We start from the raw sequence: 15964 nt of genomic DNA, 5'->3' as shown, positions 1-15964 counted from the left end.
TTAAGATTAAAAAATATCATAGATTTTATTAGTTTATTCCCATCCAAACTTTGTCAAATAATACAATATACTTTACAAATATAAATGACATGATATATGTGATGGGAAAAGCAAAATAAAAAGTGAACGTCATTTAAAAAACCGGAACAATAGAGTGTCCAACGTAACAAAAATGATAATAATTACGATAGCCCTCTTCAGTAGACGTCGAATGATGTAGACGTGCACTGAGGGGCCGGGGGACAAGGGAGACAGGCCCACAGTCCCCCATAATTTTCTAATTGCTGAAAAAGTATATGAATAATAAAACCAAAAATCAAGTGACTGAAAAAAAAACAATAATAAGAAAAACGGAAGAAAATGGGAAATGACTATATTTCACCTTTTGACATTCTTATGTCGCCCCCAACCCCACGCGGAATGCCCTGGTCTTGTGCCACCAATGCATGAAAACATAATCATCCTAAACTAGCATAAAATGAATTTCTTCTAATTTTTATAGTTATATCCTCCCGGCAATTTCCAAAGCCATTGCCTCATGAAGTCTGACACATATGTTTCAATAATGAAATAAGGCGTAGCAGATACCTGAACACAACAACATAAACAATGTAAAAAGGCAAAAACAATTCTTAGGGGCCAAAATAAGAATTATGAACATAATAATGAAGGATGTGGAACAATGAGGAAATGTGGTGAAATGAAAATGACTAAAATTACAGAATACTTTCGACATGGTCGATTAATTTAAACTCAAACAAAAACAGATTTTATATCGAAGCAATTATTACAAAAAATGAAATAAACTTATATTGAACTGGTGTTCGTTTCAAGCCCTTTCAATAGTGGCTTTCACCGACAGAACTAACCTTAGCCATTCAGATACAAGACTTTCGGTAGCTTATAACAAGGATGTTCCATTTCCTTGCTTTAAAAAAAAACAATTGCTAATGAAAACCACTCATGACCCGAAGGAATCGCTTCGAGGGTCCCATTTGTTAAAAGAAATAATAAAAATGAAAAGATATCGATGGAATCTTGGATGTGATATTCATGAATGCGTATATAAGGCATATAACAAAGGCTTATATACATGATATACACAAAACTTAAAGTTGTATCTAAATTATAATACTAGTATTATCTTCAAGCCAAAATATTAAGTCTGCATAATCAAACTTTGCAAACAAACATGCATATATATTTAAATTCATATAATTAAATGATCATCAGTAAATAACAATGTTCGTATTTAAAATTAACATGAACATGTTTATGAACATACTGTACAAACACACAAGCCCTTGACTTTATTGTATCCGCATGATAACAAATGACGATTGTCGTACTGGTAGAGGAGTTGAAATATCATTATTGTCGCTATTACGAATATTTCGCATTATATTCTTTATACATTATGACTTGTAATGATAAATTCATTTCCCGTATATGTCCCCTAAGAACGTTATTACTTTGATATAATTTCGGATTTATTGATGTATTTATGTTTTCTTGTGATTTTATCTGGAAAATTTGTGTACAATTCAATTTATGCTGTGAACCAATCTTGAAATAAAATACATATCATTGTAAGCGTGATAGGTATTACTCGTCTAATTTAGAAAATATTAGTCAAGCATTTTTCAATATGATTTCAATAGCGGCTTTAATTAATCAGTTTCCAGCATTTACAATATTACAGGTACTTATTGGTCTGTGATTTAATTCATTTTTAACTGTTTTGTTCTGTAATCCATGTAAACATTTTTCGACCTGTCATCCGTTCGACATGAAACGATGGACCTTATGTTTGCTACATTATCATTGTCTTGAACTTGAATAAAGTCATGATTAAACAATTCTTTAAAAACTAAATTTTACATGAAAAATCCTTAAAAATTGTCAAAATTAATTCTAGCGATAAAATTTAAAAACAAAATTAATAGCGGATGATATAGAAAGATCAGGAAATATGGACGGATAATAAAGAAATAGGAAAAGAGAAAATGGTAAAATGGTCATTTCAGGAAAATGAAATAGTAAGGATGACAAAGAAAACTTGTTGATTAAAAGTATTAAAAGTGTTGCAGAAGATGAACGGGCGTAGAATGCGAGTTAGGAGAGGGAGATAAAGAAATAGAAAGAAAGAGATAGTGTAGTCATAAAAAGAAATCATTCAATATACAAATGAATAGCAATTTGATATACCTACCTTCTTGTAACACCAAAAGTTTTAAAAAAAAAAGTTTCGTTAAAGCTTAAAATTATTTTCAAAATTTTATTGAATTTACAGTGAAAAAATATTGGATCTGGGATGGTCGTCAAATATCTCCCAAGTTATCACCTCCTTAACAATGACACATACGACAAAGGCTTTTGCAGTATATGCCACAAAATTGACAAGATTTACTTTTAATACACAATGGGTTAGTTCGAACCCAGTATAGGCTTATATCAGTAATAAAAATGATAAGGGGTTGAGTAAATCGGATTGATGGATTATAGATTAAATTTTAAATCCAATCTGGATTTTTAAACAAGGACGGAGTGCTACATTTTTATGTTCAAAGCCTTCAATAGCGTATTTTTGCAATACCTTCGCAGACTCTTTCTATACAGCGCACACCTTTACCAATACAGCGCACACCAATACCTTTTAAAATGTAAATCAAATCACAATGGACAGCGGAGAGGTTTGTGTCGAAAGTTGATGAAACTCAAAATATGTCGTTCGTCCAGAGTCCAAGATGACACTGCTGTTTTGATTTACCGATTTTCGACAAAGGCTCTTTTGTCATTGCAGGGCTTTTGACAAAAGATTCTCTGTGTTATATAGAAAGCGACTGCGTAGTGATAGCGAAAATGTCATATTCCCTATATTATAACTCACAAGAAAATCGATGTATGATATGCAATGGTTTTCTCACTTGCTATTGGGTAATGGGTATAATTGTGTTAGGTACACATCAATTTTTTTACTAACTCTCATGATCTCTCAACGTTTTTAGGCGTGCGCAATTCCCCCTTCACTAAAGATTTTTAACTGTGTGTGGCTGGACTCGGTTAAAACGAGAATGGATTCTGATGATACCAATCTTAATTACTCGGAGTACTAGAAAGAGGACTTCAAAGACACTGATGAAAGACATTCCGATGTAGAGACCCATTAGACCACCGACACTACCAAGAACACTCGGGATCTATAAGGAGATGATTGAAGCAGTGATTGAATGATTGACTGGTTCATCTTTTTATCAATTATTAACTATCAAATAATTAATTAATTCATTTATTTATCTATTTATTTATTTATTTATTCATTTATTTATTTATAGAACACTCGATTGATCATGCGATTTATTGATTAGTTGGTTGGTGATTAATGATTGATTTGTAAGTCGATTAACAATTGATGGATTGGTTGGTTGATTGATTGATTGATTGCTTGCTTGCTTGCTTGCTTGCTTGCTTGCTTGATTGATAGATGGATGGATGGTCGGATTGTCTGGGTGGTTCATTGGTTGAATTTTTTACTTGATTGATTTTATTTGATTAATTTATTTTTCAAAGAATAGATTGATCGATCACTTTGATTGAGTGTATGGTTGGATAGAAATTTGCATGGTTGATTGCGCATTGCACAATAAGTTATTTGAGTGGTTTGTTTATTTGATTGGTTAATTGATTGATTAAATGATTGATGAATAATGATTGCTTAATTGAACGATTGGTAGATTGGTCAGTTAACTGGTTCACTGTCTGATGTATTTATATGTCTTTCCTTCTTTTGAACACGATAATGAATAAAATAGTAAAGCAAGAAAAGTGGTTGTTTCATCATAAAAGATGGTTACTGTGATACAAAAATATAATTGCCAGAAACGTTATAATGATCTTCTTCATAGCCAAGATTTTGAAGGCTGATTGGCAAGGCATGTCAGGTATATGTTTCTCATTAATGCATGGGGAGGCTTGTCATATTATGCGACACACAAAGTTGCTGTATTCAGTTTAAACCATACTTACTGTGTACACAGGGACCATTTCAACTACTTCGTAGTTCAAGTCTTCATAAAAGATCTTCAAGCGAAGGATATTTTTTCTGTTGATAAACAATTTATTGGTAAAAGAGAACATTAAAAAAAATGTAGTATTTCACTGAACTAATATGGTCTTTATTGAAATTCATAAAAGAAAGGGAATATAATTGGAAGTCCCGGTTACTTGTGTGTTTATGAGAAAAGCAGGCTCACAAGGCAAATGTATTGGATGATAATTATTCACACCCTCAATATAAATACATGAATAAAAATAACAGGGATCCGTTGCTAAAAAAAAACCGGGCGGATTAATTTGATTGGAATATTTATGAGTAGCAAGATTCTTCTATTTCCATTATCACATTTCTGCAAAATAGACTGTTTTTGTGTTTGATTTTGAATAAAATCTTTCTATGGAAAAAAAACCCCTGAAACTTCAATTATTGTGCTTATATATGAGTGGGGTTGGGTACACTCACCTGCTCAAATCATTGCTCTGAAGTATATGTGTGAGGATTTCATTATTTGTTATATTCAGCCGGCGGAATATATGTTCCTAAAAGGGGGTTGAAGGGAAAAAATAAACGTCATTAAAAGAATGAAAGAGGATGTCAAACACTTAAATGGCAAACAAAAGTCCTTTAAGGTAAAGCTCATCCAAGCTCCGACTAATAATTACGTTTATTCTGTTTGTCCCCAAACCCCTTGTGGAAAAAGTAAATACCTATACAAATAATCATTTTTTTTAAACCTTTTATTTCCACTGGCCAATTTTTCGGAAAGACAACATAATGTCGGCCTATGCATCCAACATCCATTGACGATCATTCTGTCGGCGAGAATAAAGTTTTGACAAAGTAAACCCCGTTCAAAACGTTTGTACCAATGTCCATCCATTACTTGTTAGTCTTTCACCTTCTAGTCTAAAACCAACCTATCCTCATCAAATAAAAACAAAATTGACAATAATGATTGTTATGATTGTGATCATTATTATCATCATGGTTTTAATGATTAATATCTTACCTCGTAGCGTTCAGAAGGCCAAATGGACGATGATGGAGTCCTTAAGTATTTGAATTCTCTATAATGAACAAATAAATCATGAACACTTGAAAAGGGGAAGGGAAAGTATATTGAACGGCCCAATTAAGAACAAACATTGGGATTTGATCATTCAACATGTTTAAAACTAATCTAATAAAAATTAAGACTTAAAAATCGTTTGAAAACAATAATTCTGGTAAGAAGGGAAAAGTAAAAATTATCTCTGTGTTGATACAAATGTTTTAAAAGTTCGAATGACCTCATGTGAACAATTAATATAATCAATGCAACAGTGCAATAGATGGAAATCTTAGCAAAGGTTGATGATTTGCGTTTCCATGGTAACATGCAATTTCAAGAGCCATTCCAGCACTGTTGACCAAGCATAGGAATTACCGATATCTTCAGTCAATTGTTTTTTTGTTATTTTTGTTATATCGAGGTTTTTACCTGACTGCTAAGAAAGCACGAGTGCCTGTGAGCAAGCAACCAGGGGACCGACGGCTTAAGGTCCTCTCCGAGGGACCTGGTAATGAGGATAAATGCCTTACCAAAGGGCACTAGCGCACCACTTGGGAATCGAACCCGGGTCACCGGAATCCGAAACCCCCGCTCTACCGACTGAGCTATCGCGCCTCCTAATTGTGATTAATAAACTAAGCTCAAGTGCAAATGTCTGCAGGATAGAATAATTTGGAAACTTCAATTAAATTGTAATAGTTTAGGGAAACTAAAAATAATCTTATAAGATTGCCGTGCATAGTGCATGGTCGATGCAATATACGGAAGTATGTATTGTCGTTTTCCGGGTTCATCTGCGCATATGAGGACGATTTTCTTCAATATTCTTTGGTAATTCATTTGCTCAGGCCTAAATAGGTTTTAATCACCGGCTGCTATTATTTCAAGCTTTCAGCTTTCGATAGCTGGCCTCTGCATTTAAATTTATTTGTTACTGTTTACATGAATTATGTCTATATCTATACAATTGTCACCTTTGTAATTTGATCATTATGTATGTTTGATGTTATATCATTGTTATACATTTGTGATTATGATTTATTATTATTAATAAATGCTGAAATATCTGCTTAAAAAATCTCAAGGAGACTCTATAGGACATAAGACTCTAAAATTTGCATTAAAAACGATAAGTTGAGAGGTCCGAGTATTGGATCCGAAAGCTATTTCTGAATTATTGCGGGTAGCTGAGCAAGCGAGCGACGGCCTCCACCAAAACAAAAATGTATAAATAAAATAAAACAATATTGTAGTGATATTAATACATATAATAGCATAGAATCGGCAAGTAAAGCACAGGGATTTATCAGTACATTATTCAATGATTCTTTTTTTAAATAAGACAAGTCATGATGTTACCAAATAAAACATAACTGTTCATATTTTTTTTAATGTGGAAAATTAGGTATAGTTCTTCTCCTCTCCCGTCTCCCACGCCAGTGAAAAAAACTTACTCGCAAGGAGAAGGACAGCTACATCCCAACTTGTCATCCAAGTACAACTCTTCTACAATTTTTCGACAGACCTCTGATAAAAAAATAATGGATGACAATGATGTAAAAAAAAGAAATGAGAATTAACGCTTGATCATAATCACTACGTCCAGAGTGCCAAACTTTTACCGTATAATATTGTTGTCCATAAAGGAAATTCCCCTTTTCACTGCTTTACAAGAAGCTTTGCCTGTGGACCATAGGCCACCGAGGATGTTATAAATTTACATAACCAATCGTTTATTAATGCTTCGTTGTAGATTGTAATGATTGGAAATATCACGTTATAACAGGGAATTGACGATAGCACATCGCATCACATTTGGTGGATGGCTACCCCCACACAAATAAAAATACTTATTCTTTGATATATATCGCTCATATTCTAATCATCATCACGATGGAAACTGATATTGAAATTTACTTATTTTGGAAAAAAATGCACACTAATAAAAATTGTTGGATATGATTTCATTAGGCCGACAATATAGGGTTTATGGTTTCATTTTTGTCTCACCTGCATAGCAGAGTGAGACTATAGGCGCCGCTTTTCCGACGGCGACGGCGGCGGCGGCGTCAACACCAAATCTTAACCTGAGGTTAAGTTTTTGAAATGACAGCATAACTTAGAAAGTATATGGACCTAGTTCATGAAACTTATACATAAGGTTAATCAAGTATTACTGAACATCCTGCCTGAGTTTCATGTCACATGACCAAGGTCAAAGGTCATTTAGGGTCAATGAACTTAGACCATGTTGGGGGAATCAACATCAAAATCTTAACCTAAGGTTAAGTTTTTGAAATGTCATCATAACTTAGAAAATATATGGACCTAGTTCATGAAACTTATACATAAGGTTAATCAAGTATCACTGAACATCCTGCATGAGTTTCACGTCACATGACCAAGGTCAAAGGTCATTTAGGGTCAATGAACTTTGGCCGAATTGGGGGTATCTGTTGAATTACCATCATAACTTTGAAAGTTTATGGATCTGATTCATGAAACTTGGACATAATAGTAATCAAGTATTACTGAACATCCTGTGCAAGTTTCAGGTCACATGATCAAGGTCAAAGGTCATTTAGGGTCAATGAACTTTGGCCAAATTGGGGTATTTGTTGAATTACAGCCATAAATTTGAATGTGTGTTGGTCTAGTTCATAAAACTTGGACATAAGAGTAATCAAGTATCACTGAACATCCTGTGCGAGTTACAGGTCACATGATCAAGGTCAAAGGTCATGTAAGGTCAAAGAACTTTGGCCACGTTGGGGGTATTTGTTGAATTGCCATCATATCTCTATAAGTATATTGGTCTAGTTCATAAAACGTGGAAATAAGAGTAACCAAGTATCACTGAACATCTTGTGCGAGTTATAGTAGTTTTCAAAATCAGCACTGCTGCTATATTGAATCGCATGATGCAGGTGAGACGGCCAGAGGCATTCCACTTGTTTAAAATAAATAATGAGGTCATAATGCGAGCGGTTACCACATATGATGAGTAATATAAATGCATAACTTTCAATATTTTAATGGTTCAATTATATAATTTTTCCCCTCAGGGGCGGATGTGAAATATGCAGAAGTTATAACAAAATCTTTTTTAGAAAATGACATTTCATTGATTCTAAAATACATAATATAATGCATGAGAAAGCTGCTCGCATAAAACGTCACAAATAAAATATCAAAATTTTAATAATTTTTTTATCTTTGATGGATTTTCCTCAGACCTTCACCAATATCTGTTAAAGTTATTTTTCTGCTATTGTTACAATAAACTTTTCGTCAGGGTAAATTTCCCATTTGAATAAAATGATACAACTTACGTTGAGTTCTGTTGAGTATATCACAATGCGTGTGTCCGTCAAGAAGCTGGTCATCTACGCACCCGCATAAGTTGTCGAGATGGAGCTGGTAACACATCTTCTTACATGCCGCTGGGGAATACTTAAAGCCGTTGGTGGACGTAAAGTTGGTATTTGTCCCGTCGTAGGTACAGTTCGAGTAGTAGCCACTTAACCGTTTGATGAATTCCTTAGGAATAAAGAGGAAACGACTATAAAATTATTGTTGAAAGGCATGACAGATGGAGAGAAAGAAGCAAATGCAAAGAAAACAAAAGTTGAAAAGAATGATATAAATAGAGAGAGAGGGAGAGAGGTGATAGAAATAGTATAGTGGCGTTGGTAGTAGTAACAATTATACATTTGTGATGGTGAGTGGCGGTGATGAAACATTAGAGAGTTTTCGCAATCACGGCGCGGCCGCTCTCTACAACGCAACAATTCCTTTGAAAATGCAAGTCAAATCACAATGGAGAGCTGAGAGGCTTTTGTCGAAAGTTGGTGGACCAGGACAACAGCGTCGTCTCATGACTCTGGACAGCTACATATTTGCAATTGTTCGTCCGGTCCGAAACTTCGGATGATCTGTTGTCCCGGTCCACCAACTTTGGACAGAAGCCTCTCAGCTCTCCATTGTGATTTGACTTGCATTTTCAAAGGAATTGATGAGTTGTAGAAAGCGGCCGCGTCGTGATTGCGAAACACTCTAGAAATCTTGAGTGAACGCACTTTTGCGATTGATATCTGGTGGGTGTTTCATAAAGCTGTTCGTAAGTTAAGAGCGACTTTAAGAACGACTGGTGAACTATTCTTACGCGCTAAATAATCACCAATGAACATTTAATGGTGAATATCCTTTCCCACAAGAAAGGATCACCAGTCGTTCTTAAAGCCACTCTTACCTAACGGACAGCTATATGAAACGGCCCCTGGTTTGCATTACGCCCCCCCCCCCCTCCCCGTGCCTGTGCCTATGGATTCCTGAACCATGAGATATGATTTATCTTTCACACGGAATACCTGTCGCATTCCAATTGACGTTGAATGTCCAGTGGGCGCAGACAAAGCAATGTCTTCCGGAAACGGTTTCTCAGTAGGATGGTGAATGGCGACCTTAGCCCCCGTTTGATGAGACAGAATACCTAAATATTCTGGTTGCTCCACAAAGAGCGTCAGATGTAAACCTGAACAAAAATATAAAATGCCATTTTATCGCAGGTTATACGATATTATGAACAATATGACAGAGCGCAGCGTTATTTTACTTTTCAACAGACAAGTTTGGGGTGCCACAGGGCTCGGAACTAGGACCGTGGCTGTTAATATTATGGATGTATGTACTTTGGGTTTAAAGGTGTCATGAATTGTTTTTCTTTTACGCACATCGTTTCGAAGAGCAAAATGTGAGATTCTGACATGTACTGTATTGAAGAAAATCAAACTGTTGAAAATACAAGTGCAATAATTTCACAATGGATTACACCAGTGATATAAGTTAACTGTCCAAACGCCACCATCTAGATATTTATCGGACGCCCTTTTTCCAGTCAATTATCTCGTCAACCCCCACCCCCTTAAGGGACCAATAATATCACGAAATTACTTCAAAAAGGCCAGGGTCTTTACACGTATAGATTCTATCAAATACCCTAGAAATTCATATCAATTATTCAAATGCCGTATACAAAGTTATGATTTTTTTTAAATATCCATTAGGGCCTATTATTGATATTATTTTATACACTGATAAAAATGTTGAAAAAGATTCATTTACCATGAAGCCCTCCTGTTTTGCCTGTGTGGATTACCTCTGCATCAGGAGAGATCCCAGAGTTGAAGGTGAAGCAGTTTCCATAGTAACGATTCTGCCATACGCGGAAATCTCGGCTGGAAATTGATATGATAAGTGAAAAAAAATTAATACAGTAATGCCACAGTTAAATCGGTCAGACGGAATCAAGACTGACCTAATTATATTACTTAATTTCCAATGGGATACCATCGGTCGGTTAGGAATCGATTTTGTTTGTATGATTGTAACTACGGAGCCTTTAAAGTGCCATCGACTTGGCGAGATACTTTATCTTGCCATGTCGACATAATAACCTTATTATGTCGACATGACAAAATACGGTATCTTGCCAGGTTGACTTATAAAACGCTATATGTCAACACAGCGAGATATTTTATCTTGTCGAGTCGACTTATAAACATATTATAACTTGGCAAGATAACATATCTCGCCATGTCGACATATAACTTTTTATAAGTCGACTTGGCGAGATACCGTATCTAGCCATGTCGACATAAATAAGGTTATTATGTCGACATGGCAAGATAAAGTATCTCGCCAAGTCGTCAAGTCGATGGCACTTTAAAGGCTCCGAATGTAACACTAGGAGATAACATTGCAAGGTCGAAAGGATCATGATTTGTCTACTTTTTATCTACTTTATTCATGGAGAGGTCCAGTGAAACCAAAGTCGGTGGAAAATATGGAAATTTCTTCGTTTTATATTCGAACGATTAAAAACGGAGAGCTATAAAGTGCTAAATATCCCATATCAAGTGCTGAGAATGCGATCTCATGGACTGAATTATAATCTTCAATTATACAAACCAAAAAGGGAGAAGATCTCTGTACTAATATAAAAATGGTACCACATGCATTTTTTGCACCACTTATCAATCCCATTCCACTATTATTTATTGATGAAATGAATGATTAATAATATATTTGTATAAGAAGTATTTGCAACTTTGGGTGTATGGGGGGGGGGGGTATTTATGAAATCCAATCAAGAATTCATCAACATGTGTAAACTAAAAACATGCACCTCCTTTATTTCTTGACTACAGGCCTACTATTAATAGATAATGTGCATTAAAAAAAAAAATTTTATATCAGTACATTGCATTAATCTTAAAAAAATTAAAAAAGATTAGATTCATATAATTCCTGGACATAGTGTCTTCTGATAAAAAATCAGCAATCAAATAGTTGTCATTACTTTGGTACAAGTCATTATACAAAAATGAGGGCATATTGCATTACACACATGAAAAAAATGGGACTTTATAAGACATAGACCATAGTAATCATGCATAAAAAGACTACGGGGTACTCGTTTACTACACCTGGGTGATGAGTGCCAAATACATATAAACGTCGTTCTAAAGGACGCGAGCGCTGCATTGGTATTCGAACCCCAGAACTTGTGATCCACTGAGCCACAATACACCTTTACATATAGGATCATGCATGATGTAATAGAGCACATGAACTGGGCCAAAAGACACGTTATTACACAGAAATATTAAACTAACCTTATATTACATGGGCGGCGATCAAAAGTACACTGTACGATGAAATCTTCTATCTGGTGGCCATACTCTATCAGCTCTTCCTTTGTCGGGTTGATGACGTCAAAGAAGTCACTGTAGTCGTCCGCCTTTGATTCTTCATAGAAGCCAGACCAATCTTCACTACTAGTCACCCCGTCCCAGTTGTTATCAGAAAATTCAAAATCAAAATAGTCTGATGGGTTGTACCAGGACCACGTTTCCCCCCAATTAGGTGGTGGGAACGCGTTGTAGGAAGATGAAAATCCTGGCCCTGGATATTGTCTGCCGCCATAACTGGATGAGCTCTGGCCATCAGATGACCCTCCTGATGATCCTCCTGAAGACGATGACTGACCATCAGATGACCCTGCTGATGATCCTCCTGAAGACGATGACTGACCATCAGATGACCCCGCTGATGACCCTTCTGAGGACGATGACTGACCATCAGATGACCCTGCTGATGATCCTCCTGAAGACGATGACTGACCATCAGATGACCCCGCTGATGACCCTTCTGAGGACGATGACTGACCATCAGATGACCCTGCTGATGATCCTCCTGAAGACGATGACTGATCATTAGATGACCCTCCTGAAGATGATAACTGACCAGATGACCGCCTTGAGATTGAATGACCATAAGATGACCCTCCAGATGACCCTCCTGAAGATGACTGACCATTAGATGACCCTCCTGAAGATGATGACTGACCATAAGATGACGCTTCAGATGACGGATTATAATCCGATGATGATGACCCCCATCCATAATTTGCATATACTGACGAAAAGAACCAAGAGTAATCATAGTCCGAACCTTCCACCCCGCCATCAATATCGATGAGGGATTGGAACCTAGTACCTCCAATCTTCGACCGTCGCATCATGTTTTCATTACACAGGGTCACTGCAGGGAATGCCAGATTGGGCCGTCCAACGATGTCGATCTTCGTCGAGTACGGCCAGGTCAAGAAGTCCTGAAGGATGAGATTTCCCTGAATTAAGAAGATGACTGCAAAGATACAGAAAATGACAAACCAACAGAGTCGATAAATGAAGTTGGTTTTATTAACGATGTACTGAAGTCCATGGATGGTTGTTTCGTTACCGAAGTCGGTCAACGATTTTTTAAAAGTGTCTATCTCCTTGGGGTCCATCTTCTTTTCTTCAGTATTCCACATCATGAAGAGCTACCTAAGTTCAATATCCTGCAAAATTAAGGGAGTGAGAATATGAAAGTGGCAAAGGGAGAAAGAAAGAAGAAGGGCAGAGAAAGAGAGAGAGGGGGAGAGCGTGAATATGAGATAATGTTGGTTTACAGCTAACTTTTCATCGATCGAATACATAAACAATAAAAAAAACATTCGTTTTGAAGAACCATTCAAGTGAGTCCTGGAATATTCCCTATCATGATTAGGTATTAATTTAAATCGTGATCATTGTAATCAATATCCAATGAATACTTAGAGAGATATCACTAATGATGATGATAATTATTATTATTTTATTATTATGTTTTATTATTATTATCATTATCATAATCACTACAATTATCATCATCATCGCTATTATTATCATTTTAGTATTATTCAAATTGTATCTTTGATTATGATAACATTCAGAAGGGAAATTAAATACAATTACCTAAAATATCAGGTAGTATTGCAAACATTTTGTTTGGGTACATTGAATTATTTTTCTTTAAGTAGATGTCAAATAAATCAGATAAGTTATATTCATATATTTTTTTTGTAATCTAATGCAAATTTGAATAATAAACATTTTAAAAATATCCTTAAAATAGTTTTCAATATTAAAAAATGCCAGTTATAATGAGTGTTGTCTTGTCCCAAGTAGTAAATAAAAATAGAACGAAAAGTATATGTGATATACTTCTTATCCGGATTAACCTAATTTCAAATTGATACAGCTATCAACTTTGTAAAATAATCATGTCAGAAGCTTACATTATTAAAAGTTTATTTCAATATACAATTTAGTTCCGAATTACTAGTAAATGAATAAAGACTTTTAACTAAATCTTCATAACTATACATAATAATTAAATTTTGAAAGCATTAAAAAATAAACTCATATTTTGTTTATTGCTAGGGATAATAATTGCACAAGACACTGCAATACACTAGAAGTTTTATTTTTCGTTAAAATTTGATTCGTCCTCAGATGTAAAAAAAAGTATATACTCTATATATACTTTCCTATCACGTCTTATATTTTTTCAGCTACTATAACAATAGCATCAAAACGAATATACATGTAGTACAATTACGTCTATATTTTTCCAGATGGAAAAACTGTGGCAGGCCAAAACCTAAAATAAAGACAAAGTCTACGTTTATAATATTATGTTCATGGTAACTTACCCGAGTGTTCACCGGAAATAGCAACTTTCTCCAGAACAACCTATTCCGATTTTCATCAGAGTTTGGTAGAACGCCATTTTAATCGTGTGGTTCTCTTGGTAGATTTACTCGCTGTCGTCACACGAAATATACAAGAGGCGCCACTCTATTGGACGAAGACGTTATCGCTTTACATAAGATCTGTCTACCAGGCGGACGGTTCCTTTGTAAGGGGACTTAAAAAGTTTGATGCTCTTGTCACACCACTGAAACCACTTCTAGACTGATGAAAGCTATTATGTGCTGTCATGTCGCATATCACTGGTTTGTTTAGGGTCGGTGTGACTGTTGTTTAGAAATCAGGGCTATCCAGAGGACTGTATGGTAATTTCCCTCATCGATCTGTTCAGGCGAACAATAGGACTAATCCTGTAAAACCCGTATTCTCCCTTTCTAAAACTTTGAGCTTCTTTATAGATTTCATCGTCTATCCGTTTTACGGGAGTATCGGGCAAAAATCTCGTCTTTTGTTCGAAGACTTGTGTTTTTGCCCGTTTCACAAACAAAGCCTAAAAGAAAGTCTGGAGAATTCACAAACATCTATCAGAGATATCCTTTAATAGGGTATACGAATAAAACTTTAAAGGGAGAGATATTAGGTACTAAATCTCATCTTATTTGAATTCACTTTATAACTTCTTATGTGGATATGATAAAATCTGCAGTATTTCTCATCACTGTAACCTTTATCACTTAAATGATTTTTCAAGCTCAGTCAGGTAAAGTTTTCAATAGACAAGGGAGCGATCACGCGAGCGTATCAATCGAACGAAAAAAAAATATTTAAAGTGATACGCACTTCCTTATCTAGAAAAAATATACCAATGTCATACAATATGTAACATGACTACGAATATTCAGTAAATATGACAGTAATTAAAACTTCTGTAATGTATCTAACCGCCCTTTCACACGGTAAAAAAAATCGTAATTTGAATGATGATTCCAGTGAAAAATAAGGCTAATGGCGAATCTTTAGCACGTGTGAAACCAAACTAGAACATGATTAGAATCACGAACCATAATAACAGTCACGATTACAATCATAGCAATCATCATTACAATGATGATTCAAGATTCACGTGTGAATAGGCCCTAAGTAGATTAAAGTGCGACTCAAAGATGTTAATGGTTGTATTTGTTGTGAAGTTTTGTATCCCCTGAATATTAATCAAGTACTTTATGCTTTTCCCAGGATTTCGCCATTGAATGAGTGAGTGTTGGTGTTATGGTCTCGTGTTGATTGAAACTGGCTACTACTCTGGAATTCTGGAATGGAGTAGGCATGGTAGGGGGAAATTAGTATGTTCAAAAATCCAAGATGGCTTCCAAATACCTTATGGGATTACTGGACCATGTGCCCTGTGAATGCGGTACCAGTTAAACGTTTTATTATCCACAATGTCTTCTTTGAGATTTTACTTGAAACCAATGAACCATGAAAAGGAGACTTTGAAGGAAATGAAGAAATAGAATAGGGTCGCGATGTCAGCAACCATAGACCGAAAGCATTATTGCGTTACATGTAATGAGTGTTTTTATACCTCTTTCCCACTATCGTGCATCCGTTATATACGTACGATTGGTCTTTCGTAGCTGATCGGGATCTCTACATTCACGATTACCATGACTGACCTTAATATGATCTGGTAAGATCTGAAATGACACAGATGCTTGCTAAGTCTGCTACTTCTACTACTACTACTACTACTACTACTACTACTACTACTACTAC

General features: G+C 35.4%; 1 protein-coding gene across 1 annotated transcript; it reads right to left on the bottom strand.

Annotated features, from left to right (window-relative positions):
• LOC129262117 (degenerin unc-8-like) lies at positions 1–14512 on the bottom strand. The gene is made up of 10 exons (XM_054900163.2): positions 14191–14512; positions 11786–13014; positions 10233–10345; positions 9479–9642; positions 8441–8648; positions 6563–6635; positions 5067–5124; positions 4520–4596; positions 4027–4102; positions 1–3200 (listed from the first exon to the last, which is right to left on the bottom strand). The coding sequence occupies exons 2-10, from the start codon at positions 12988–12990 to the stop codon at positions 3030–3032; spliced, it is 2145 nt and encodes a 714-aa protein (XP_054756138.2). The 5' UTR covers positions 12991–13014; positions 14191–14512; the 3' UTR covers positions 1–3029.
• Between the last annotated feature and the right edge of the window lie 1452 nt (positions 14513–15964).

Source organism: Lytechinus pictus, chromosome 5 (assembly GCF_037042905.1).
Source record: "Lytechinus pictus isolate F3 Inbred chromosome 5, Lp3.0, whole genome shotgun sequence".
Classification (NCBI taxonomy): Eukaryota; Metazoa; Echinodermata; class Echinoidea; order Temnopleuroida; family Toxopneustidae; genus Lytechinus; species Lytechinus pictus.
This window is presented reverse-complemented; position numbering and strand designations above follow the sequence as displayed.